The 26,513-nt window shown below is 49.6% G+C and overlaps 1 protein-coding gene across 15 annotated transcripts in view; it reads left to right on the top strand.

Annotated features, from left to right (window-relative positions):
- Positions 1-25,163, top strand: part of DNAAF8 (dynein axonemal assembly factor 8) — an 88,231-nt gene extending 63,068 nt beyond the window's left edge. For 10 of the 15 annotated variants that reach the window (XM_086854238.1, XM_086854241.1, XM_086854235.1 and 7 more), the window contains 9 exons: positions 1,368-1,421; positions 3,351-3,520; positions 8,536-8,731; positions 11,987-12,081; positions 12,999-13,119; positions 15,555-15,772; positions 17,618-17,703; positions 21,934-22,003; positions 24,978-25,163. In XM_086854238.1, the coding sequence (XP_086710364.1) occupies positions 1,368-1,421; positions 3,351-3,520; positions 8,536-8,731; positions 11,987-12,081; positions 12,999-13,119; positions 15,555-15,772; positions 17,618-17,703; positions 21,934-22,003; positions 24,978-25,055 (1,088 nt within the window). In that variant the 3' untranslated portion in view covers positions 25,056-25,163. Of the gene's footprint in view, positions 1-1,367; positions 1,422-3,350; positions 3,521-8,535; positions 8,732-11,986; positions 12,082-12,998; positions 13,120-15,554; positions 15,905-17,617; positions 17,704-21,933; positions 22,004-24,977 lie in introns of all 15 variants that reach the window. The other 5 variants (XR_015277316.1, XR_015277314.1, XR_015277317.1 and 2 more) reach the window with 1 other exon arrangement.
- Positions 25,164-26,513: the final 1,350 nt, after the last annotated feature.

Raw genomic sequence — 26,513 nt, 5'->3', positions numbered from 1 at the left:
TGTCAGAGCCATTGAAATGGGATTAGTAAACCCTTGGTTAGACATCCTAATCCCAGGCAATTGGGAAGGAAAGGCCAGTGCTGGGGGAATGTGTGAGTATTGTCACATCATCTCTTCTCCACAGTCCTGAGAACGACCTGCTGAGGAATGGTGTGGAAAGTCAGCTGGAAAAGTAATTAATGTCAGCTCTTTAGCGGCCTTTTTCAGGTGTAGATCCCAGAAATGACAATTTTCATCATGTTTTAGAGGGGTGAAATCAGAGCAGAAGGTGAATTTCCTATGTCTCAGGTGAGATGTCTGTCATTTACATCCCAGTGCTGCCAGGTCACCATGGGATTCACACATCCTGAAATTCCTTTCAGATAACCCCAGCACTAAGGAAAAAAGCTTGTGCTGGGAGGATGAGCTAAAAAGTTATGAGACAAGGCAAGGACCTTAGGGCTGGTTCCACCTGCAATTTGTGCTCTTATTAGTGCAACAAAGATGTGGAAAGAGAAAGAGGAAATTAGGAATTAGGAAAAAAACAACTTTGGCTAAATACCTTCCAGATACATAACCCTGGAAAATAGATATACATGGATTTGGATAGTTATAAATACAAATAAGAAGAAAAGGTAATTCTGTTCTGACAAACAGATTTTAGTTTTTTCTTATCTACCTTGCACGTCACAGTGGCTAAACTTGCCAGTCATTGGAAAAGGAAGTCATTTATCAATCTGATGCAGGATTCCCCTCACTGTGCCCTAGATCTAGATAACTTCTCAATTCTCATGTGCCTGAAGTGCCTTAATTTTCCTCATCTCCAGGTCACTGCAGGTTTTACATTAGACTGAAGAGAACATTTTTCTATTGGCTTCTGTACTAATCTCTGATTCCCCAGACTCCTTTCATCCTGCTCTGCTCTCCTGAAGAACCACTGGAGCAGTCACTCCTGGCTGCCTGGGGAATGCCAGGGAGGTTTTATCAGCAGCACTTCTTTGTTTCTGAGAGAACATCAAGCAAAACACCTGAGATCTGGGAACACCAGAAACAGGGCAGCATCTGACTTGACTGGAATATTTGGAACACAGATGGGTTTAAAATCACTGTTAACCACTCCTGAAATCCCAGAAAAAGTAACCAAGATCCAACATGATTTAGGACTTGCAGTTCTGATCAGCCTGTGCTCCTGGGATTACCAGAGAAGGGGGAAACACCCTCCAGGGTGTCCCAGGACATCTGGAATCAATCCACCCATGTCCCAGTGTAACACCCTAAAATGCCAGTGTCACACTGTAATATTGGCTGCTTTATGTAGAGGTGATAGCACAATTCTCACATTGTCTCAGAACACACAGAACTCACTCAAATCTGCTTCTCTCCTTTAGTGGGTGACAGCTGGAGGTGCCAAGCAGAATCCCTGTTTTCCTACCTGCAAGCAGGTGAGAGGAGAGCAAATGGAAAAACGTGGCTTGACCAGGACTTGGTAGAACTGAATCATCTGGATGTAGCAGCCCAAAATAAGCAGAAGAATGACAGCAGCATTTTCCTTAGGCTGGAATCCAGGCAGTGATGCACCCTGAGCATGCCAGGAGATGTGGTGGGATCTGCTTGTCTTGAGCTCCCACTTATTTGAAGTCACACCTATCTGAACAATAACCTATAAATAGCATATAAACTAAACTCTATTTTCACTGTTAAGCTATGAAATCAAAACCTATGTAATAATTTTATGGGGAGGCAAAAAGGAAAGGATTGTGAGGAATGGATCTAAAAATATTTCAAAGTAGGGAAATGTAATAAAGACCGGGAAAGGCTCTGAGCAGCCAGAACTGGAAATCAGACAGGTTTGAGCATTGCCAAACAGGTAACTCTGGTAATTCATGATCAGCAGAGATTGTTCCATTGGTAATTAGTGGTATTTTCTCTAATTCTTGTTACTTATAATTGCTGAGGAGAGAAAGGCAGCTGTGAGTCACAAGGTGTCTTTGACCAAACCAAGCTGGAAATCATCCTGAAGTGTCTAAAGTCCCTAAACATGCAGCAGGTAGTGACTCACACAGCAGAAAAATGAGAATATCTGCCCAAAAACGTGGCAGATGGTGAGGAAAACATCTGGAGGCCACTGAGTGCTTACATAACACACACAGGTGAGGTTGCTGAGGTGGAGCCCAGCAGCTTCCTGCACTTCCAGGCTGTTGCTATGGAACCCTTCCTGTTCAGGAATGATGTGAGGAAACAGCACATCTGTAACAGGAGGGCTGCCTGTGGCACAAAGATTAAGTTTCCTTATCAAGTGGGAAGGAAATCATCTTTCTTATGGTTTTTATTTTGATTTTTGATCCTGTGTTTCTGTGCCATGTCCTGCTTGTCACCTGGAAATAACAGCATTAAGTTCCAGGTAGCCTCATTGCTACTTTGCTGCACTGACATCTGTGTAATTAGTACTGGGGTGTACAGGAAACAGAAAATGACATTTTGGTACCCAAACAGATCAGCTTTAGCAGCCTGTAGGATGCTCCCCTGTGCTCATGCTGATTGATGTGGTTCAGCACCAGCAGTTCCTGGGCTTCTCAGACTGGTTCTGACACTGCATTTGCCAATAAATCTCCAAAAGATGTTATAAGGATAAAATATTAACTATACTCTTAGTAGCAAGTACTTTAGCAAGACTAAAAATTTGAAAATGCTGTCATTTAGAAATGGAATTTATGTATTTTTCTACCATTAAATCCATTTTCATCAGACAGCAAAGCTTTCTTACTCCTGTTTGTTTTCTGTTCCTCAGAGTGCTGCACCTTCCTGGCAGCTCTGCTGGGAGAGCTGTGTCAGAAGCAGAAAGTTTTTTCTGGAATGTCAGTTTTGGTAAAGACAATTCAGTTAATTAGTGGTTTATGACATTAATTGGGACCTGTCAGGGTTGATAGTCCCTCTCTGAAACAGAGCTCTAAAATATACAGAGCACCAGAGTAAGAATGTAATAGTTGCTCAAGGATTACATCACATACTCACCACCATTCCCATGAAAAATGTAAAAGGGAATATTTTACCTCTCTTAAAACATTAATCTGTAATATAAAGGTTTGAGCCTTATCCGACAGAGCTGCCACAAAAACTTTTTGGACCTGGAGCAGATTTCCTTGATGGAGAAACCTCCAAGATTAGACTGTTTCATATACATTTTTAATCTGAAAACCCAGCAAAGCAAACCCAAATAAATAAATAAATGATCCTGTATGCCCAGGATTGTTATGAACTTGTTTTGTTGGTGTTTTTGTGAACTTCCTGCCAGCTTTCCGCTGCCCCCATCCCCAGCTGTGTGCCTGGGGTAGCAAACAGACCTGACTGTGTTTCACCCTGCTTTGTTCCAGGGGCACAGGTTCTGTGCACGCTGCTGCTCATCAAACCCGGTGTCTGGAGCCGCGGGTTGCCGAGGATCCTCCGGAATTTACACCTGGAAAAATTCAGCGTGGTCGGAATGAAACACCTGGACCTGGACGCGGCCGCTGCCTCCGCACTCCTGCCCTGGGAGGTGCAGCAGGTTGGTGAAGGGAACCAGATCTGTGGTGCCTGGGGAGGGGGAAAAGGGATGATGAGCTGTGGATAATCCATTCCTGAAAGCCCCAGCAGCTCCCAGCCGGGATTTTGGAGCTGTTGCTGGGAGCTATATGGAACAATCAGATCTGTACCTTATCAGCACAAAGAGAGCTCAGTGCTGGGGGTTTCTTTTATCACATGCCATAAAGACAGCTCTGCTTTCTCCCAAACGAAACTTTGGGGAGGAAATGGGCAATACAGACCTCAAAGGAATCTGCTCAGCTCTTCCTCTTTCCCTGCCAAACAGGTGTCCTCTGTCCCAGGTCATTCCAGGTAGGGCACAGGGAGCACGTGTGCCTGGGTTTATTCCATGTGCTTACAGCTGGGGAAGCCTCCTGCCCTGCCAGGGAATGAATGCACATCTCTGGGGTGCTGTTACCTGAGATTACACTGCACACACAGCTGAACCCTGGGACCCAGGCTGGAAAAATCACCTGCAAGGAGAGGAAACTGTCCTTGCTCATGTCTAATAGGCAATAAAGAGGGTTCTTAAATCTTAGGGCATTGTGGGGTTGATTAGCTAAAAATAGATGTTTGTTTCTGCTCTTTCATGGCATCAAAAACCTTTTCTTTCCCCAACCTGACATACCCAGAGTGTAAGAATGCTGTGAAAGCCAGGGAACTGAACTCTGGGCATTTGAGGGGAGCTGGATTATTATTTTTTTACTTCCCTTGGGGAAAAACAATCTGTGTTATTTGATTGCTTTCTGAAGACATTTAACCACTTGACTTTATAAAAAATAATTGATGTTGCACTTGGGTTAAGCTTGGAGAGTTTCTAACATGTTCTCCTTGAAATTCTGGGTAGAGGATTCCAGAAGAAAACAGGTACATGCCAAGGCAGTGCTCTGGAACAATTAATACCTGCATGGTAGCAGTGAGGACAAACATCTGAGTTTTAAATATTTACACTGGCAAGAGAGATACAGTGGCCATCAGGGCTGATGTACTTCCCAATGTTATTAAATCACAGAACTAAATACAAAATGCCTTTTTGTTCATCTGAAACAGAAAACATCTTAAAAAACCCCAAACATCCTCAGGAAGCAATGCAGATGCATGTGGGGTAAATGCGAGGAGAGGTTGCTTCCTGAAAATTTCCTTGATTTTGGAGTTCTCCAACACACCAGAGCAGCTGTTGAGCACTGATTCAGTTGCCTTGAAGAGCTGGTGATTAATGAGTATAAAAATTACAGACTGTTGGGGTTTTGTTCATGAGGAGAAAAGCAGGGTTTGAAAGTGAGGAAGCAAAGAGAACAGTCTGCCTTTGCTTAGGGGGAGCAGACAGTGGGAAATGCTGTCCAGGAGCCCCTGCTCCTTTCAGAACAGCAGGAATGGCTCTCACAGGGGAGGGCTGGGAAAGGCTGAGCTCCCAAGATAAGTAGGGAGATTTTGAAAAGCCTCAGCAGGCTCCAGGGACTTGGTTATTTGGAAAATCCGGTGGGTAAGTGGCTCAGTGACAGCCGTGGGGGCTGGGCTGTTTCTCCCAGCTCAGTTCCATGAACAGCATTTGGATGGGAGGAATGTTCATGATGGATCTGCTCCTCAGCCTATGGCACAACCCCTGACATTTAGCAGGTCACAGAATCCCAGCTGGGATAATCCCAGTTGGGTTTGGAAGTGACCTCTGGAGATCATCCAGTGCCACCCCCCTGCTGGGCAGGGTCACTCAGAGCAGGTGACACAGGGATATATCCAGGTGGGTTTGGGATGTCTCCAGAGAGACATCTTCACAGCTCTGCCATCCTCCATGGAAGGAATATCTTCCTCAGGTGGAGGTGGAATTTCTTGTGTTTCAGTTTCTGACCATCACTGCTCGTCCTGTTGCTGAGCACTGCTGGAAAGAGCCTGGCACTACCCCCTGACACCCTTGGAGATATTTATATGGATTGATAAGATCCATGATGAAATGTCATGTTGAAGATAGAGCCAGTGTGTCTGTCCCTTCTAGAAGTTCTGTCCAGGGCTTTTTTCTCACTTTACCTGCTCCAAAATCCATCTCTGGAGAACCCCCAAGCACTGGGATGTGCTGGTTTGTTGTGTGTACATAGCACTTGAGATCAAATCTGGGTTTATTCACTGCCAGCAAGACAACCTCACATCTCCTTTTCCTTTCTAATGTATTATTTACATGCACTTGACAAATATCCTTGGCAGCACGAGCTCAGCTCCGTGATTGCTTTTCCAACTGAAATAGTCCCCCCGAGCTCGGAGCGGCGTGTGGCCTTTGGAGCACGAGAAAAAAACAGCTGCTCTGCTCTTTGCTGAGGTTATCATATCACAGGAGCCACAACAAGATGTTTTATTCACAGTTTAATAGTGATTACAGAAAATAAAGGTCATGTAAAAGAGCTGACATTGTCTCCCCAGCTTCCAGCGTGAGCTGCTGGTGTTGAGCCAGCGAGGAGCGCCCGTTCCCGGGGGATTCTGCCCAGGGAGCTCAGATCTCCCTTCACTGCTCATCCAGCACATCCAGCCGGTTGGGCTTTATCTTTCCAGTGGGCCCTGATGTCTCTGTGGAGGATTACCTGCTCTGGTTGCCTGCAGTAGCAGGTCACTGGACTCAGTAACCCCACGCTTCCCTCCAGCCCCATCCTGGCATTCCAGCGCTGAAGGCAGCCGGAGATCTCGGCTGCTCTTTAATCCTGTTAGTCCTCCCAAAACAGCACAGCTGGAACTTCCTCTCAACCAAATCACTCCCTTAATTCCAGGCAGCTGCACAGGGGCAGCCCCAGCAGGGCTGCACAAGGACAGGGAGACAGGATGGGAATGGAGGGAATGAAGGCAGCACTGCCCTGGTGGAGTCTGGAGCGTGTGTGAGGAGTAAGAGGAGCTGCCAGAAGCTCCCTGACACCATCAGTAACCACTAGAAACAACATCATCTTCAACCCCAGGCCCGTGGATTTGCTGGGGAACAACCAGAAGACAGAAGGGTTTTGTTATTTAGATCTAAAATCACTGGTTAGAAGCTCTGAAACAAAATACTTTCATTTATTCTGGTCAGTTTAACAGAAACTGAATGTATTCTTTGCAGCTGTTTCCAACCTGGATGAATATTGATATGTTTGATCAGTCCTTTTGAAAGTTGTCATGAAAAACATCACTGTTTTTTCATTCCCAAAGAGAAAACCCATAAAAAAAAGTGGATTGATTAAATAATTTTTTTTTTAACTAACAAAAATTTTCAAGCAGGAAGGGATTATTTTGTATTATACAGAACTGAATGAATGTCACCATTTCTCAGTACACTGTGACAAGCTGAAATTCTTCATCCTCATGCAAGCAGAGCTCTTGTCACCAGAGAGCCCCCGAGAGATGCACGGGGCAGGAGCATTGACAAACACCACACCCAGCCCCTAAATTACCAATTCAAGCAATTATTAAATGATAATTAAATAATCAAATCACCAGTTTAAGCACAGGGGGCTTTCTCATGGAATATTTTGCCTTTGCAAATCGAGGGGGGAATATCAGGCTTGAGCCTGTGGTTGTCAATTCATAACCTACTTCTCAGAGATGCAATTTAGGAGGCAGGCGAGTGTGAGAAGATTTGGGTCAAAGGCAGTGAATGGTTGCACGTGACTGAAAAGCAGGGAGGCCTTGAAGTGTTTTATCTCCATATTTTTAAATGAATTGATAGGATTTGCTTTTAGAAATGCTTCATCTTGAGAATTGATATCCTCTGCTGCTTTTAGAAGGTTAAAAAATAGAGGAATTAAAATCTATGTGAATGACGTGATTCAGCTGAATCAAATGGTGGTTTTCCCTCCCCCCCCTCTTGTTTTTATTTCCTCAAAAACTGGGAAAAAAGGGTAAATAGCCATGGGTTGATTCTGGCAGGGAGCTGGAAATGCCCTTGTTTTTTAAGCTGGAGAGAACATCCAGCCCTGTGGGGTGCAGGGAGGCACAGCTGGATGTTCCTGACACCTTGTTCAGATGGAGGGGGAGTGAGAACTGGATGCTCCTGCCATGTTATTTAGGTGGAGGGGCAGGATGAGGCACAGCTGGATGTTCCTGCCACATTATTCAGATGGAAGGGCAGGAAGAGGCAGAACTGGATGCTCCAGCCATGTTATTCAGATGGAGAATTGAGGATGTAGAGCTGCAGCTGCTGTGGGCAGCCTGACCTTGTGCTCAGCCCAGACATCTGCAGCAGGCCTGGCTTCCCGAGCTTCTCCTTGATTACAGCAGGCAGCAAGGCCAGAGAGCTCTGCCACCCGCCTGCCCCCAGCTCTGCTGCCTTTCCCAGGGTCCCAGAACTGTCAGTCTGTCTGTCTGTCTGTCCCCAGCCCTCAGAGCAGCCTCTCCTCACCAGTGCAGTGGCTGCTTCTCATCATTCCCTCTCATCCTTCCTCAGTGTATGACCCCAGGGTGTTGTGACCTCACAGCTCTGCTCAGGAGTGGCCTTGGGCTGAGTTGAGTGTGCTTGGAAAAGAAGCAAAGGTGGAGAAATTTGCTGTGGAGCAAAGGGCAGGAGAACAAACTGATTTCTTGCAGCCCCTGGTGACCTTCTTACTTTAAAGTTCTGTAGTCCTGATCCTGACTAGTGTCTGGAATTTACTCTTCAGGAAAAGCAGGAGGGGGTGTTGCCTTCTGTGAATGCAAAAAGCAAAGCTCTGGCATTTGTGATCCATCCTTTTCTAGCAGCTGAAGAATTAAATGTGCTTCCTCATCCCAGAGTATTTATGACCCTGCTGTTCTTGCTTGTGCCCTGATCTGGATGTCACCCTGAAGGAGCAGCACTCCTGTGACCTGCTGGATGTCACAGGAACTGCTTGGTGTCTGAGCTCTAGGTTTTGGAATCTTTAGTACAGCAGCAGTGTATTAAAGAGGAGAGAAAACAAGGAGCAACAGCAGGTTTGCTTACTCACAACTTTCCTTCCTAGCCAAAGGAAAGCTGGGATGTTCCCAGTGCTCACCAGCTCCTCATAACCTGTTCCACCTCTGATTTCTCCTCAGGATCCAGCTGCTGTAGAAGCTCACTGTACCTACCTCACCTCGGGCACTGCCCTCGTGCTGTGCCTGCAGAGGCCCAATGCTGTGAAGAAGCTGATGGATCTCCTGGGACCAGAGGATCCTCAACTGGCCCAAGCACTGGATCCATGCCTCTGGAGGGCTCAGTATGGCACCAGCACGGTCCAGAATGGATTTTATGGTAGGTTTTTGTAAAAGAAAACTCCAAATAGACAATATTTTATGTATTGTTCCCTCCTGTACTGTCACTACAGAGCCAGCACTGGAGACCATTATCCCCTAGAAAGGTTTCCCTGTGTTCTTGTGGCTGAGCTGAGTGTGTCTCAAGCAATGAAATATTCCCCCACAAGATATATTCCAAAAGGGTTCTTCCCAGAGCAGCCTTAGCTCTGGTTTTATCAGAACAGATTTCCTTTGATCTCTTCCCTTCTTGGTCATTTTGTACTTTTAGTTTGGTTAATTTGGAATTATCCCCAAGAACCCATCTGTCTTCCCTGCTTGTGTGTCCCTTCCTGATGTCTCCATTACCCATTGGCCAATTCCAAGATTCCACAAAGACTGCAGGACCCTGAGTTCCTGTCACATCTCACAATGCTGATGGCTGCCTGGAGAGAGGAGATCCAAACCTGCTCTGGCTGAGGCAAGCTGAGGGAAACTCAGCTGCTTCTCATCTGGAAAGGCTCTTTCCAGCTGGCACATGGGCAGAGGCACAAGTCAGCATCCTTGGAATGCTGAACCATCCCAGCTCCTCTGCCAGCAGGGAAGCACAGGGATGTTGCAGAGTGTGTGTGGTGGGGGTGAAGGATGGGAAAATGGGAATTATCCCTGGAGAGAGCAGCCTGTGGAGACCCCAACATTATTGCCACAAGGAAGGAAGGATGTAATTCCAAAATTCACATGGAATTAAGTGTGGTTAGCTCCCTGCCTGTGTTTCTCCTCAGTGTTTCACTGATTTTGCACCAATACTTAAAGGAATATAAAAACAATAAAGTGATAAATTCTGTAAACTCAGGTGAGCTGGCAGGCACTGAGAAGAACTTTCCTGACAAGATCCATTGGATTATTTGGCTCTTCCCATTGCACCCTGGGCTGTGAAATCACTCCCCTTTTCATCCATATTGAGTGGGCTGCTGAGAGCTGGCAGGGAGTGAAGGAGCCACAGCTTGGGAAGGAGAACTAACCCCTTGCTGCAGGACCTTCTTTAACCCTGAGGACCTGGACTCAGGCAGGAGAGATCTCTCAGCATGATCCCACAGGATCCCACAGCATTTGGGAGTGACTGAAGAGCAGGATCTACTTACACAAAAAAAGTGCTCAGGGCTCTCCAATGCTTTTCCATTGTCAGCCCCTGCTTCTCTTGCTCTTGAGATGAATGGATTGTGTATCCAGATTGCTCTGAAACTCCTCAGTCATGGCTAACAATGGCTAATAAATATCCCAAATTTCAGATGTTTGCTACAGTTGGAGCATCCCCAGCACAACTCAGTGAAAATGAGCAAGGGAAGCTGAGTCTCATCCCATTTTTGTTGGGAGGTACAGGGAGCTCATTCACAAATGGCCCACAAAGCCCTCCCTGCACACATTCCAGGAGCAGGGATGCAGCTGTAGCTGACCCTGATGGATCTGGCCCAGCTGCTCTGCTCTGGAGCCATCTATCCATAAGGAAAGGAGTGTTCCTAACCCCCTGCACCTCCCAGAGCTTGTCCTCCAGCACAGGTGAAACATTTACCTACAAGTTAAACTGGAAGAACCTTCAGTGAGTAACTGGGGGACTGTGCAAGCCCATCTTCCTTTCCTAGGAGGGAACACCAAGCTTTCCTAGTTTTTCTCCAGCTGGGGAAGAACTTCAGTTAATGCCTGAAGCAGAGCAAGCTCTCACTTTTCCTCCCAAAGTGACAGGGGAAATGCAATTTAGATGAAGATGGGGTTCCAGTGAAACTGGTGAACCAAGAAATGCAGCTTTAATCCTCTGGGGCTCAGCTGCAAAGGTGAACCTGCACCCTCTCATCTCTTCTGGGGCTTGGGAAGGCATTGGATTGTACTTTTTCTTGCATCCAAAGAGCTCTTACATGTGCACCCTACACTGTCTTGTACCTTGAGCAAAGTGAGGATAAAATGCTCATTTGGGGAGTGTTTGTGTTCTCTGTAATGCCACAAATAAGGGAAGCACAGAAGGTTTGGTGTGGAGGCATGGAAAGGATCGAGCCCAGCTCATACCCTGGGATTTACACAACCTCAGGATTGTAAACTGCTGCCTTAAGGGCTATACAAAACCTGGAATTATGGAGCTCCAACAGGGCTGAGTGCTCTCAGGTGGGATCCTTTGAATGAGTAGCCTCAAAGGTGCTAATATTTCAGAGGATATTTGTATCCCACGACCATGGGTCTGTGCCAGCACACTGACAATCTAGCTAAACTCCAATAGAAATAGCTTTTCCCTCTCTAATATTTTCCATCCACAAATCTCCAAACATTCTGAGGAATGCTTTATAACACTGTTGCTTTATAGGGAAATATTCAGCTGCTAAGCCTGGAGGGACCTCTGGAGTCACTGAGTTCAGTTAATTCCCTCACAGACAGCCCCATCACGTTTTTCCTTCCATAAGCACCCACCCCAACTGGATGGATGTCACAGAGCTTTGAGACCTAAAAATCTTCTTACATTTTCAAACTTAAATATAGCCACATATACTTTGTGCCCATTTATTCCTGTGCCATTATCTGGACTTTATTTTAAGTAGCTCTTTTTACACCTCTGACCTTTTCTACCCTGAAGTATTTATCAGAAACCAGATTTGTTTCTCAGCTGTGGGTCGTGTTGGGTCAAACAAGCCAAGGTCTGGTTTAACTCTTTAGATGATTCTCCATTTCCCCAGTCATCCTCATGTCATTTCTCTGACTGTTCCAGTCTCAGTTTACCTTTCTTGGCCAGAGGTGAACAGAAAAATGGACTTTCATCAGCAATGCCTCGTTCTAATTCTGGTTTTCATGGTCAGTCAGAGTTCCCAGCATATGTGGAACCTACATTATTGTTCCTAAGTACATTTGTTTTACTAACCAGTAGCTCTCCCCCTTCAGTGAGGGCAGCCTGGTGTGATCCAGAAGCAAGGGAACAACAGATTTAGAGCTGGAATTGGAAGGTTTCACAGCCTCCTTAACATTCCCTCAGCTCCTCTGTTAGGAAATAGAAGGAGTCTTGTTTACACGAGGAGGCTGCTGAGTGATAGTAGGACAGAATCAAAATACCAAGGATGCAGTGGAATTATTCTAAATATAATGGTTTAAAATGTTTGCTATTACTGTACAGAACAGCTGGCCTTTAAAGCAATTACTGCAGTGAGTTGCACATCATCAATCTCTCCAAAAGATGAGTGTGAGTCTAGAGAATGTTTAATTCATGGCCTGAGAGAATCTTCTCATTGTATTTATCTCTCAGGCTCCAGATCCTATCCAATGGCTGTCCGGGATGTGAAGCTGTTTTTCCCAGAAGGGCTGTGCTGTGCCCAGTGTCAGACAGGGCAGGAACAGGAGGTAGGAATCTGCCCTTTCCTGAGCTTTATCCTGCTGTGCCAGAGCAGCAGCTTTGGCCCTGCTATCCCGTGATTTCTCTCCTATTGTGCTTTAGATAATGCAGCTCTGGATGTGTTTCCTGAGCTGATTCTGGGGATGTTCCTCCCTCTGCACTGACCCAGCAGCCTCGGTGGGGAAGAGCTGCTGCAGATCTGTTTGTTCAGCAAGCTCTGCTGTAAATTTGGGAGGGCTCAGGGCTGGTGCTCCTAAATGATCAACACAGCTTTGGAAGCAGGGACAGCAGCCTCACCCTGACTGCTAAACCACGCTTGACCCAGGAGCTGCTTTTTTACCTGCTCTGTGTCATTCAGGGATGGGATGGCTGATGATGTGAAAAGGATTGGGATGTGCTCAGCCAAGGCATGGAAATGTTTGAGCTTTGCTGTGGCCCAGAGGTGATCCAGCTGAGATGGTCTTGTCAGGAGATTAGCTCTGGAAATGGCCACATCTCATGTGGGTGAGCAGCTCAGTGCTGGGCATCCTGGCTGTGCCAGTTCCTTCAGGGACACAGGGAGCTGCTACACCCCAGCGTGGCACTGGGTAAAGCTGTCACACTCTCACAGGTCTGGTTTGAGCTCCTGGCCTTGAAAAGCTGAGAGCAGAGACCTTAGAATGATGTGTCTGGATATGGGACCTTGCAAAGGATGATGAGATGCTGCACTGAATTAAGCCTCAATTAAAAAGAAGAATGCATGCAAAATGTTCTTGTATCTCCAGACAAGCAGGTGTTTTCTAGGCTGGCAATTACAGAAATACACGACAGCAACAAAAGCTTTACAGCTTGCCTGGATCAGTACTTGAGGAGTGTTATCTCTCCTCATTAGGTAATGTGTTCACATGACTTGCTTCTCTCTCCTTCCCTCCCTTCCCTCCCGCAGATCCATAACCTGAAACATGACCCCATCCTCAGCCTGGGAGTCAGGAAGCAGCGCAAGATCCTAACCCGTGACCCGGGGAGACATCCCAGTGTCCTGGGCTCCGAGCAGCCAGGCAGTCCTGGTAAGGAAATGTAACTCCTCTTAGAGATTGGGACTGCTATTGATTAATTGGACAGCAAGACAAACCATCTGGTGTCAGCAAGAGTGGGTATTGATGTCCTCTCAGAAGGGAGAGACAGCTCTGAGCTGCAGAGAGCAGCTCCAGGGAAGTCCAGCCTTTAACTGTTCATCTGCCAGCACTTCAGGGGTTTTTTACACACAGCTGCCCACGAGAGCTGACCTTAACAGCAGCAGCAGCAGAACAAGCACTGACAACACAGCTGCTGTCAGACCAGCACATGTTCCTCTCTGAACCCTTCCCAGGTGTCTCAGCACAACCCTGGTGGTTGGTGTCCATTCAGAGCCTCCCCTGGACAGGCAGGAGCGGAGGGCTGGGCAGTGTGAGCTGTTCTGTGCTCTGAGTAGATAAATATCACTTGGTGCAGGGAGTGCTGCTGGCAGCGTGGCCAGAGGCCTCTCCTGAGCTGGGCTGAGAGCTCCTTCAGCTCCCACTGCTGCTGAGCAGCTGCCAGCTCCAAACAGCTCCCAGCTATGGCCAGGCTGACTTTGATTGGGAGTGAAGCCTCAGCCAGGCTGACACTTCCTGGGAAGCAGCAGCTTCTCAGGGCCTTTCCTGCTGATTTGACTTGATAGACATGTGTAAACACAGCTGTGCAGCAGGGGCAGGAGATGGCACTGACACGAGGGGATGCTCCCACCTTGGGATGTTGTGGATTGATCCCAAGCCTTTATAAACAAGCAGGGACCAGGTGAAGCATCACTGTGGTGCTCCCTGGGGAACAGAATTGTTTAGGACCAGGCTGCTCCCATTCCTGTAGCTTCAGTTCTGATGTGACTGATGTGGGCAGCTCAGAGAATGTTCCTGTGCTACACCTGATCACTGCAGTCCTTAATCCCAGCAGTGCAACCACAGGATTGTTGTGGCTGGGAGAGCAGCAGGATAAAAAATGACAGAATCACCCAGCCCTGCCTGACACAGGACTTTGGGGGGGCATTGGTCACACACCAGCAGGTGCAGAAGTGCAAGGAGGGTGTGGTAAATCAAGTCCTCTGCTCCTGGGGTGAACACCAAGTCACTTTTGTGCAAGGGGTCCCTGAAGGAGGATTTGTCCCAAGGGATTTGGAAAGGATGTTTTCCCATCATCTTAGTGCACACTGGGAAAGGAGCAGGTTTCCTGTGAATCACTAGATTTGTAGAAGAGATTGCATCAAATAAAATAACAAAATGGCTTGTTGTGGAGAGAGCACAGGTATTCTGCAGGCTTTTCATGGCTCAGTGTCGGGAGCTAATCTCAAAATACATGCCCCTAATTTCCTGCTGCACGGGGATATCTTAGCTTTGAAGATGCCTAAGCAGAATAAAAAGGAAAGCAGTGTACAGCCCTGATGTGTTTATGTCTCAGAAAATGTATTTCAAAGAGTTACTGCCCTGGAAAAGCAAGTCCACGTGATCTCTGAACTGTCAGGCACGATCTCGTAAGTGCCTCCAGCAAAGCAGACACATCACTCACGTTCTGGGCTCATCTTGGACACTAGAGGAAGCTCTTGCACACAAGGAAACCTCCTTCCAGCAAATAATTATCACAAAGCTGCTGCCTAATGGACAGACAGATTTATCATGAGGAAAATATGAAGTACATTAAGCCTCACGTATGCTGAGCAGAATTACATTTGGGATTATAAAAGCAGCTGGATTAGCAGCTTTCTCTGCTTGGAAAAAATGAAAATGGAATAGTATCTCCTGTAGCAAACCAGCAGCTGTCCTTGTCTGACTCCTGAAATGGGGTCACTCCTGCTGTCTTGTGATCTCCAGACAGGGACACAAAGGCATGCAGCAGCTCAGGATGAGCATCCCAGGGCACAGCCCAGGAGAGAGCCCAGGGCACAGCCCAGGCACAGCCCAGGGCACAGCCCAGGAGAGATCCCAGGGCACAGCCCAGGAGAGATCCCAGGGCACAGCCCAGGAGAGAGCCCAGGGCACATCCCAGGGCACATCCCAGGGCACATCCCAGGACAGATCCCAGGGCACATCCCAGGACAGATACCAGAGCACATCCCAGGGCACATCCCAGGACAGATACCAGAGCACATCCCAATGGCACATCCCAGGGCACAGCCCAGGGCACATCCCAGGGCACAGCCCAGGAGAGATCCCAGGACAGATCCCAGGGCACAGCCCAGGAGAGATCCCAGGGCACATCCCAGGGCACAGCCCAGGCACAGCCCAGGACAGATCCCAGGACAGATCCCAGGACAGATACCAGAGCACATCCCAGGGCACAGCCCAGGAGAGATCCCAGGACAGATCCCAGGGCACATCCCAACCCCACAGTGCCTCTGACTGCCCCGGACGTGTCTGTGCCACACAGAGGCACTGAGAGGGCTCAGAGGTGCTGGGGGAGAGACCAAATAAGTGTTTTGTTCTTTTGCCATCAGATCAGGCATTGCTGGAGAAGCTCTGCCAAAGCACCTGCCTGGTGCTGCCTGGGATAATCCTGCAGGGTTCGGAGCCCCCCCCGTACGTGGAGCTGCTGGAGGAGCTCGTGGGCAGCGGCTTTGTGGTGACTGGAGCTCGCCTGGCTGTGCTGGACTCACCTCAGGCTCTCTGCATCTCCCAGATGCTCAGCAGGGCCAAGGGCAGTGTTGCAGCAAAGGTATGGAACAGCTGGAGCTGGGCTTTGCTTCCTCAGCATAAAAGAAGAGCCTTGTAATGCCTTGCTCTGGTGTGCTGCCCCGAGGCTTTGGTGGCACGATTGCAACACTGCCTCTGAGCCCTGGCACCTCTGGTGAGTAATGTGGGCACTGGGGACACTTCCTGGAGTTCCTGCATCCCTGGGAGCCCTCAGCACCATCCCATGGGAATGGCCTATCCATCACTCATTCATTGAATGTTTCATTCCAGTCAGCCATCCCCTTGTTCTGTGTGCTGCTGCTGTCTCCTGTCTTGTTTCTCCATATAAATACAGTTCCTATTTCCCTCTCTGTAATCACACCCCTTTAATCCTCTTCTACAATGCTAAAAACCCTTCCTCTTCTTCTTCTTGGCCTGTGTCCTGGAGCCTGAGGCAGATTTCCCACCTGCAGTGTTGCCTCCAGCTCTGGGGTTCCCAGCACAGGAAGGACCTGGAGCTGCTGGAGCCAGTCCAGGGGAGGCACCAGGATGATCAGAGGGATGGAGCAGCTCTGCTGTGAGGAGAGGCTGAGGGAATTGTGATTGTTCACCAGGAGAAGAAAAGGCTTTGGGGTGACCTAAATGTAGCCTTTATGTGATGGAGCTACAAGTTGGGAGAGACTATTTACAAGGGATGGAGGGACAGGACACAAGGAATGGCTTCCCCTGGCAGAGGGCAGGGATGGATGGGATATTGGGAAGGAATTGTTCCCTGGGAGGGTGGGCAGGCCCTGGCACAGGGTGCCCAGAGAAGCTGTGGCTGCCCCTGGATCCCTGGAAGTGTCCAAGTGGGACAGTGGAAGGTGTCCCTGCCATGGCAGGGGTGGCACTGGATGGGTTTGGAGGTCCCTTCCCACCCAGGCCATTCTGTAGCTCTCAGTAGGTCCAGCCCAGCCTGAAGTTTGGACACAGGATGTGCTGCTGGCCTGAGCTGACATTGCTCCACAGCAACACAATACCAGGCCCAGACTGCTTTCCTCTTGGTGTAGGAGAAACCCACCCAGTCAGGAACCTTGCCTGGGCAAAGCTGGGAGGTGGAATGTGCAGGAAAGTGCTGTCAGCAGCAGGGTAAACAAGGGGGAAAAGTAATTACAGTGGCAGTAGCAAACCAAGAGTCACCTGAGGGCTGTCAGACCACAGCAGGCCCTTCACAAAACACAAACATTTGGGCTTCCAGCTCTCAGCTCTAAGTCTTGGGTGTTATCTGTAATAGGAACATGTAAGATCTTTTCAGGTTGTGCTTTTTAAAACTGACAGCATCCCTTTGAAGTACATCTGTATGGAACAGCAATTACATCTAGCAGCCAATTAGTGTAAGCACTGCTTGCCTGTCCCCTGAATCCCCTGAGGATCCATCCCTCTGCACATGGAATGTGCACAGCTCTCTAGGAAGGACAAATCCGTGCTGGGGGAGCAGAGCCATCCCTCCTTCCTCCTGCCAGAGATAAATGGCCCTGGCAGAGCTGGCGTGTTTCCAGAAGGATCTGTCACTGCTGAGCCAAAGGTGAATGTTACAGCCTTTGCTCTCCCTCTAGAAGGGAGATGGGCTGCTCCAAGTAACGAGTGTTTCTGCTGCAGTATCTCAGTATTTACCTGGATTGGTGTTCCTGCTTCCAGCAGAGCTAGGGACTGAATAACACAGCCAGACACTGCTGGTTTTCATTCTGAGGGCAGCAGCAGCACCGGTGGGCTCTGGGGATCACAGCTCAGCCATGGCACTGGCTCTGCCTGGAAGGATCTCTGCCTCCTCTTCCTCACCCATCAGGCAGACTTAGAGACTTGTTCAAGTGCAGAGCAGCACCAAAGCTCTGTTCTCCCTCTCTTGCAGTGCTCCCTGTTGAAGGATGGGTTGTGCCTGGTGCTGGCAGCACAGTGGGACAGCGCTGTCACCTCGCTGGGCTCTCTGCTGGACAGGTAAGGAGCAGCTCCTGCCCTCCTCAGGGCACCTCTCTTTTCTGTGCTGCTGCTCAGGGCAGCTGCCACTCAAGGGCAGCCCAGTGAGCACAGTTACCTTGTTCATGGGTCAGTCACTGAGTCATGGAATGGATCAGGTTGGAAAAGATCAAATCCAGCCAGGAACCCAGTACCACCCACGTTCACCATGAAACCAGGCCCTCAAGTGCCACATCCACACATTTTAACACTTCCAGGGATGGGGATCCCATCAGTGCCCTGGGCAGCTGTGCCAGTGCCTGGCCACCCTTCCTATGAAGAAATATTCCCAATATCCAGCCTAGACCTCCCCTGGCCCAGCCTGAGGCTGTTCCCTCTCCTCCTGTCCCTGTTCCCTGGGAGCAGAGCCCAACTCCCCCCGGCTGTCCCCTCCTGTCAGGGAGTTGTGCAGAGCCACAAGGGCCCCCTGAGCCTCCTTTTCTCCAGGCTGAGCCCCTTTCCCAGCTCCCTCAGCTGCTCCTGCTGCTCCAGCCCCTTCCCAGCTCTGTTCCCTTCCCTGGACACGCTCCAGCCCCTCAGTGCCTGCCTTGTGAGGGGCCCAATACCTGAGAGTGTCCCCCAGTGTCCTGTGTCCTCTACTCCTTTAAAAACCCAGTTGTGTTCTTTGTTAAGGACCTGTGGTGTCCATAAGGCTCAGCAGCATGGTTCCATGAATACAGGGAATTCTCTGAAATAAGGACTCACATTGGGAATAGACCTGCTGATTCAATAAAATTCCTAGGAGAAATATCTTAGCAGATTTTATGTTTGCTGTGAAGAAAAAAACACCCAAAAAACCAAACCTTAAAATAAATGCCAGAAAGCAAAATCAAAAATTTGCCTCTTAAATAAATCACCATTAACGCTGGGTAGAGGATGTATAAGCCTGGAAAAACAAACAGAACCCCTCTGCAGGGACTGATTAGTGAAACAGAGTGATTAGCAGGGCAATTAACCCTGTGTTCCCCAGAGGGAAGGGCTCCCTGCATGAGGCTGGTATTTGGCAGTGGCATGTGCAGCTCTGCACATGGCTCCTCTGGCACAGGAACCAAGAGTCACATTTGTGCCACATCCCATGTGGAGCAGCCCAGCAGCCATGCCAAAAAGCCCATCCTGACTTTGGCTGTAGCCTCTGGAGCACTTCCAGAAAGTGCTGCCAGTGGGACAGGAGTCAGGGGTTCAGGGATGCTGGAGTTTGCAGGCACCAAGGGATCAGAGCTCAGCACCCACCTCAGAGTTCTCATTCTTTGCAGAAATGTTCTCAGGGCCACACCTTGGAGGAATGGTTGGAATTTCATTGGTAACTTCTCATAAATGTTTTTAAGCTACTGACAACATTTGACTTTGATTCCATTAATTTAAAATCACACCCTTGGAAGCCACATCTCAAACCTTCTGCTCTGCAAGGGGAGAAAAATAGCAAATTACCCAAGACCTTTGTGGTGAGATTTCTCCCACTCTTTCTCTTGTTGACAATGAAAAAAAATAAAAAGTAAACTTTAGGGAGGCCTGGAGGTCACTGCTGGAGGTTGTTCTGGGAGAGTCACTCAAGATCCCCTCCCAATCTTTATTTTCCCCGTGGCTGCTGTTGAACAGGATGAGCTGCAGCATTTCCCTCTCCTTCAGGCTGGAGGGGCCAGTCCCTTCCAGAGGCAGCTCTTGTGGCTACTCCTGGCTCTCAGGGAGCCAAGGGGCTGAGCAGGGAGTGGGCAGGAACAGGTGCCAATCTCTGCACCTTCACCCACCTCCTGTTCTGTACAAAGGATGGACTGCTGAGCTCCAAAACACAAGTGTGTAACTTATGGGGGTCAGGAGGCACTTCCAAAGTGCAGGATCCAGCCCCAAACAACAGGATCTACCCTCAAACAGCAGGGTCCACTCCCAAATAACAAGATCTACCCCCAAAAAGCAGGATCCAAACTGCAGGGTCCACTCTGCCTGTCCCCCCAGTGCCAGAACCAATGATCACAGAGCCTTTTCAAACCAGCTCTACAAAAAAAAACAACAAAAAAACCCAAACCACACCAACATTTTTTGCCTTCATGACAGAAAATACCTGTGGAAGGGAGGGGCAGCAAGGTGTGCCCGAGGGTGGGAGGAGGGAGGGCTCTCATGCTCAGGGAGATCAGGAGCTCACACCCTTATTGTCTCCCAAGCCCTCGAACTTTTTTAAATCAGCCTGACTTCACTGGTGCCTCCCAAGGACACTTCATGCCAAGACATCTTCAATTTAAATAACGCCAGAGGTTAATTACTCTTACAGCTCCATCAGCCCTTCCTGTCCCGGATAAATCACTGGATATTTATCTCCCTCCTCTGCCAGGGCCCAGGATTCCAATACCTGCCCAATTCCCTCAATTTCAGCTGCACTGCTGGAGCCTCTCCTCGGTGAAGGGATTATTTTCCAGCCCTGGGGCTTGAGTCACAGCTGAGCCACATTTCTCTGGTTCTGTGCCATGGGGAGGGACGTTCCCATGGGTATGGAAGCCTGGCTGTGATGTCAGAGATGGGATAAGGAGGAATCAGGTGTTGAGAGGAACAATGTGGGCTCTGCCAGTGTAACTGCTCCTAGTCCTGAGCTTATTAAAGCTTTGCTAAGGCAGCTCTGGCAAGGAGAAACATTCAGAACATTTGGGGGGTTTGGAGACAGCCCCAGACCCTCCTTGCTGTGGTTGTTGAGCAGCAGGGCCCGCTCTGGCTGCTCTCTGGACATCCAGGGCATTATTTCTGCACCAAAAACCAGCGAGCACAGAAAAAGGGACACGAACAATGCAGGTGTGGGCACAAAAGCAGCCTGGGAGTTTGGTTGCCTGCCAAAAGTGGAGCCAAAGCAGGAATCTGGGAGAGTCTGGGAGTGTTCCAAGGGGAGCTCACAGGGCACAGGGAGGTGTTTGGAAGAGGTGAAGGAGCAGGGGGTACCCCAGAGAGGGAAAATGCCACCATCCTATCCACAGACAAGGGAAAACGATGTGGCACTTACCTTTCTTGTTCTGTCAGCATCCAGCTGCTTGGATGGCTCGGGATAAAGCATCTGAATTTTCCCTGTCATAACTTGTTTTCACAGCCACATTTCCTGGCTGCAGGGTGGCAGAGGCAAGAATTTACAGCAGTAGATTCAAAGCAACTCCTGGAAGGAAGGCATGCTCTGCTTTTTATGCATGACAAACCAGATTTAGCAGCCTTAAGAGGTGATGCTGATTCCACAGTGATTACTCCTCTATGGTTTAAGCATTTAAAAAGCACTTTAAGATTGTCAGGACCTGTGTTGTGCACAGACTTAGCAGCTCACCTGGTTCATTCAGCTCACTAGTTTAGCTAAAGCACCCCCAAAACCAACCTGCAGCAGGAGAAAATTACAGTTTAGGCCAGGCTTTGTGCCTTCCTGCCTTTAAGCCAGGGACTTCAATCAGAGCAGAAGCCAAGTGCTGAGGAACTTAGCTGGATGTTTTTCTCTCTGATGAAACATTCTTACCAAGTGTTAATTGCAGCTGGCAGGGAGCGATGTTATCCCTATAGGAAGCTCATCCTGGGGAGCTTTGGAGGGGAAGGAGGTGTGGAAATTAAAAAAAAAAAAAAAAGAAAAAAAAAGAGAAAGAAATAAATGAATATTCGGAGCTGTTGAAAACCAGTGAAGGGAAAACTGTTGCCAAGTACAATACCTGGATATGGGGGCAGGGAGCAGGGAGTGGTTTCCAGAGCCTAGGGAGAGTTTTCAAGCCTGAGGCTCTGAGTGTGCACAGACTCTGTTTAAAAGGCACTTCTGAAATTGGTACCTTGCCTTTCCATTTCTCTGGAATGATTTTGTGGTCAGCTCATGTGTGGCTTGAGGAGGGCCAGAGCAAAACCAGGACTGGTGAAGCTGCTCCAGGCAGTTCAGTAAATCCTGGGACTGGGGGAAAACACCCAGATTATCTCAGTGGGGAAAAAGCCCCTTGCCCAGAGCGAAATACTCACATTTCTGTGCATTTCCCACTGCTCCAGAGCCATCGTTGTGCAGCTGGACATGGCTGTTTGTTTGAAGGTTTGTATTTAAATAGTGCAAGGCCATTTACACAAAGCTTTGTAAAACCCAGGATTTAGCTGTGTAAAGAGGAGCAGAAACAGATGCCCGTGGCTGGAGCTGCTGGCACAGAGCTCAGACCTCACCAGAGCTGGGTCATCCCCCAGCTGACACAGCAAACTAACCCTGCTTCCCTTTCTCTTTGCCCCCAGTGCCTGCTGGCAGAACCACTCAGCCCTGGACACTGCAGAGCATCTCCTTTATCCCCAAAATGAGAATCAGGCAAGTAGAGAAGTTTATGGTGTGGATATGTGTTCTTTGTGCTCCTGTGATGAAGGAAAATTGTTAATATTGGTTGAAATTTCAAAGAAAATGATAACTTTTGTGAGTCAGAGGTGGTGACAGCCCCAAGCCTTGGAAGAACTTGGGGAAGGTGGGACCAAAATCCTGTCAAACTGTCTCCCACATTGCAGTGGTGACACAGTTTAGAATCAAAACATTTGGAGATATTGATAAAGGTTCTATCTTTTCCATAGAAATTCTGTTACTTTTTGTGAAAAATCAACACTGAGAAAAATATCACAGAATCATGGAATGGTTTGGGTTGGCAGGGACCTTAAAGCTCGTCCAGTCCCACCCTTGTCATGGTAGGGACACCTTCCACCATCCCAGGCTGCTCCAAGCCCCATCCAGCCTGGCCTTGGACATTTCCAGGGATCCAGGGGCAGCCACAGCTTCTCTGGGCACCCTGTGCCAGGGCCTGCCCACCCTCACAATTTCAAATGTCTGTGATATTTGTCAAAAATAGTGACAGGAATTGTTCATTCAGCCCTATGGCCAAGCTGGCACAGGTCCTGTGTTCTGAAAATTGCATTTCAGAAGCCCAAATCCAAGTGGAAGAGGAGGAGTGAAGCCATTTGCCATTCCAGGGATGGTCTAGCTGAATATTTTCTCGGTAATTCATCCCAAGAAAGGAAACACTGAGCTCCAGACATGTGGGCAGCTAATGGGAATAAACTGCATAAATACATTCAAAATTCGGGCTGTAATCATCAAAGTTTAGTTCCAAACAAATGAGAAGTTTGGATGGAGGAGGCAGAGCCTGAGGAGTTGGAATCAGGAGATGTAAAGTCCTGGTGGAGGTGTCCCTGCCCATGCCAGGGGGGTGGAGTGACATGAGCTTTAAGGTCCCTTCCAGCCCAAACCATTCCGTGATTCTGTGATAAAAGACTTGTGGAGAGTGAGAAATGATAGCAAGTGGACAAACCTCTCCTCTGGATCCCTTTTTATTCCCAATAAAAGCTCAGCAGGGGAGCGAGATGTGTTTGTAACCTCATCTAACGCATCAGAGCTTCTGCCTTCAAGCACCAGTGCTCTAAGGATTGAGCCTTAAAAGACACCGAGCCCTCTTTGAAGCGTGCATTCCTGCTTTTAACACATCCCAAAGTACCCCAACTTCCCCAAAGTCACTGAGCTGCCGTTTCCAGCAGTGGGATCCCCTGTGCTGCAGTGCCCTGCACGGCTCTGCAGGGCTGTCACAGCCCAGTGCTGCCTGCTGCCAGCCTGCCAGGCTGTTGCCAAGGAATGTGACAGGGCAGCAAGTCCAGGCTGTCTCCTGATTTGCTTTGAAAGGACATTACATCTCTGTGCCTGACACAAAATCCCTTCTGCTTCCCGGCGCAGGGGAACGAGCCTATCAGAGAGAGGCTTAGAGAGGGGTTTTGTGCCAGAGAGGAGGAAAGGCAAATATGTTCAGCTCTTCTCCCTGCTCCTGGCAGCCTGGGATGCACAATCTAATCCCTCTGGAAGCTGGGGCTGCTCGCAGAGCTCGGAGTTTGGGGCAGGAATGCAGTCCTGGGACAGCAGCACATCTCCCTGGGGGTACAAACAGCACAGCAGCAGCAGCTCCTGTTGGTTTTCCAGTGAGCCTGTCCCTCCCAAGTTCAGGGTAGGTTCAGGAACCAGAGTGAGATCTGAGGAGCAAACACACCACAGAATCTGTTCCTCAAAGGATGGCCCCAGGAATGATGTTTGAGCCTCTGATCTCCTGCTAATGAGTTTATGAAATGTCAGCCAGGCTTTGCAGGGCAAAACTAATGAGCAACAACACGATATCAGGCAAAGTTCAGGAGGGTTAAATGAACATGGGTTCCAAATCCTCAAGGTCTGAGCAGAGCTGTAGCATTTCCTGGTGGAGTCAAGCCACAGAAGTGAGATGGAATATCATCCTCGCTCCCAGTGTGATTTGGGATTAGGCAATAGGATGAGAAATCAGCTTTCCAAATGTGGCCTGACATCTGTGCCTGGGCTGGTTGTGTGCCTGCTTCTGCTGCATTCCTGGAGCACCTTCCCCTGCCCAGGGAGCAGACAAATCCAGCCTTTGGGAGTTCCTCGTTCTCCCCAGTGACCCTGCAAGTGCCAGGCACACTCAGCTCACATTTGGGAGTGACAGAGCCACGGTTTGTTGGTGCCACCATTAGGGGCTGGTGACCTTCCACAGGGGTGTCCCAGATGTTCCTGCAGCTGCTCCATGCCCAGACTGGGATGTCCCCAGTGGTCAGGGAGTGCCTGGGTTGGACACTTGCCCTCACCTGCAGCAGGACATGGCTGTCCCTCAGTGACATCACTGACCTGCCACCATCAGAGCAGCAGGGTGACAGTCTCTGTCCCTCAGTGAGAGCCCACACGGAGCAGTTCAGCCTCCCCTGGCAGCACCAAGCCCTCCACCCTCCCTGCAGACACCTGAAACGTGGAACTGGAGCAGAGCAACAGGGGAAACACCTCCCAGCCCCTCTTGGCATGAGCCCCTCAGCAGGAGGCAGAAGGGCTGCGGTCCCAGAAAAGAGACTGAAAAGCTGTGAGGAGAGGCAGGGCTGGCAGGAGGGCCTGGGGGCTGGCTGGGGTGGCAGCACAGCATCCCCAGTGCTCTGGGGCTGTGCTGCAGACTGGGCTGCAGCCCTTGGCAGCACATTGGCCTCTCCAGCTCGGAGAGAGCCGTGCCAGGCTGCTCCAGGGCTGGGCTCGGGAAGGACAGGCAGAGCAGCCAGGGAAGGAGGAGATTTCCCACTTAGCACCTTGCTTGTTGTTGTTTTTCTTCACTTCCTTGAAAACAAAACTCCTGAGTGTCACAAGCAGCAGGGGACACTCACAGCCACCTCCGTGCTGGGACTAATCCAGCCTGGGAGCAGCCTCTGCACAGGAAACCATGCACAGAACTCACAGCTCTCCTCCAACCCTTTCCTTGTTTTCTCCCCAGGCCCAGGAGCTGCTCTGCTGCCTTTTTGACTCCCTGACATCAGAGAGCATCCACCAAATTGAATGCCAGGATTGCTAGCAGAGATGGGCAGTCCCCCAGGCAGTCCTTGGATCTCTGTGGAGATGGACACACAGCACAACCAGCTCTGAGAGCACTTTTGTTTGGAATTAAAACACAGAGTCTGAAGTGTGGCATTAGCATGGGTCAGAGAAATGAGAGTGGTGGAGGAAGGCTTAGCACCCTAAAACAAACCCCTCTGAAGTGTGGCCGTGCTTCCCACTGGAGTTCATCCAGAGACAATCTGCTTGTGTCCATCAGCAAGGCTTGGAGCACTCCTCTGGCTGGGAAAACCTGGGGAAGCAAATACTGGGGCAGGTGTTCACTGCTGTGTCTCTCAGGAGCCTGGGGACTCCACCTCCCCCAGGACTCAAAGACTGCATGGAGAGACTCCTCTTGCTGCTGCTCCTGTGATCTTTGAACCAAGGACAAACCCACAGCAAATGAAATGGAAATAGTCAGAGGGAGAGCTGGATCCCTGGAGGTTCAGCACACCAGGACGAGCTGTTCAATAAGATTAAAAGCTGGACAGCTCAATGTTCACCTGCCTCTGCTGCAGCAGCCCTGTCAGGGGCTGTGCCAGCCCACATCCTGCTCCCTCCCCACAGCCCTGCCTCCTCTTCCTCCTCCTCCAGCAGCTGCTGATCCTCTCATCCTTCCTAGGAGCCTGGAGGAAAGGGAAGCTGGTGTTAGCAGAAAGGCCCTCAGCATTCCTGGGACCCACTGGGGTCTTTTTCCTTCTTTTCTTTAGGAAAGACTCTTCTCTGAGCCCAGGAGCCTCCAGTTCCCACCTGCCCTGCTCAGGCACACTCAGACTCTGCCCTGGTGAGGCCTCACCTCGGGTCTGGGGCAGTTGTGGGTGCTACATCATCAGAAGGATCTAAAGCTGTTGGAGAGTGTCCAGAGGAGGGACATGGGCACGGGGAAGGCTCTGAGGAGCAACTGAGGCACTGGGATTGTTCAGCTGGAGAAGGAGACTGAGGGCAGGGCTCAGCAGGGGCTGCAGCTCCTCCCGAGGGGCAGCTCCGGTCTCTGGGACAGGGACAGGAGCAGGGAACGGCTGGAGCTGGGCCAGGGCAGGCTCAGGCTGGAGATCAGGGAAAGGTTCTTCCCCCTGAGGTGCTGGCACTGCCCAGGGAATGGGCACAGCCCCGAGGCTGCCAGGGATGCCCAGGGTGGGGTTTTGGGGTGTCTGTGCAGAGCAGGAGCTGGATCCATGATCCTTTTGGGTGCCTAAGGACATTCTGTCATTCTGTGCATGCTTCCAGTTCCAGGCATGGCAGAGGTGGCCGGGACAGTCCCTGTGAGTGTCCCAGAGGTGAGGGCAGAGCAGTGTGGCCAGCCCAGCTCTGGGGGCTGTGGACATCTGAGCCCCTTCTTCACACGACCTTGGCCTCTGGAAGAGCCTGGGGTGAGCCCTCCTCCTCCCCAGCTCACACACACTGAGGAGGTGACACCTCTGAGATCTGTGCCTTTGCA

Source organism: Cyanistes caeruleus, chromosome 17 (genome assembly GCF_971803275.1).
Source record: "Cyanistes caeruleus chromosome 17, bCyaCae1.hap1.1, whole genome shotgun sequence".
Lineage (NCBI taxonomy): Eukaryota > Metazoa > Chordata > Aves > Passeriformes > Paridae > Cyanistes > Cyanistes caeruleus.
Note: the sequence above shows the minus strand (reverse complement) of the source record. Positions and strands in the feature narration are given on the sequence as shown.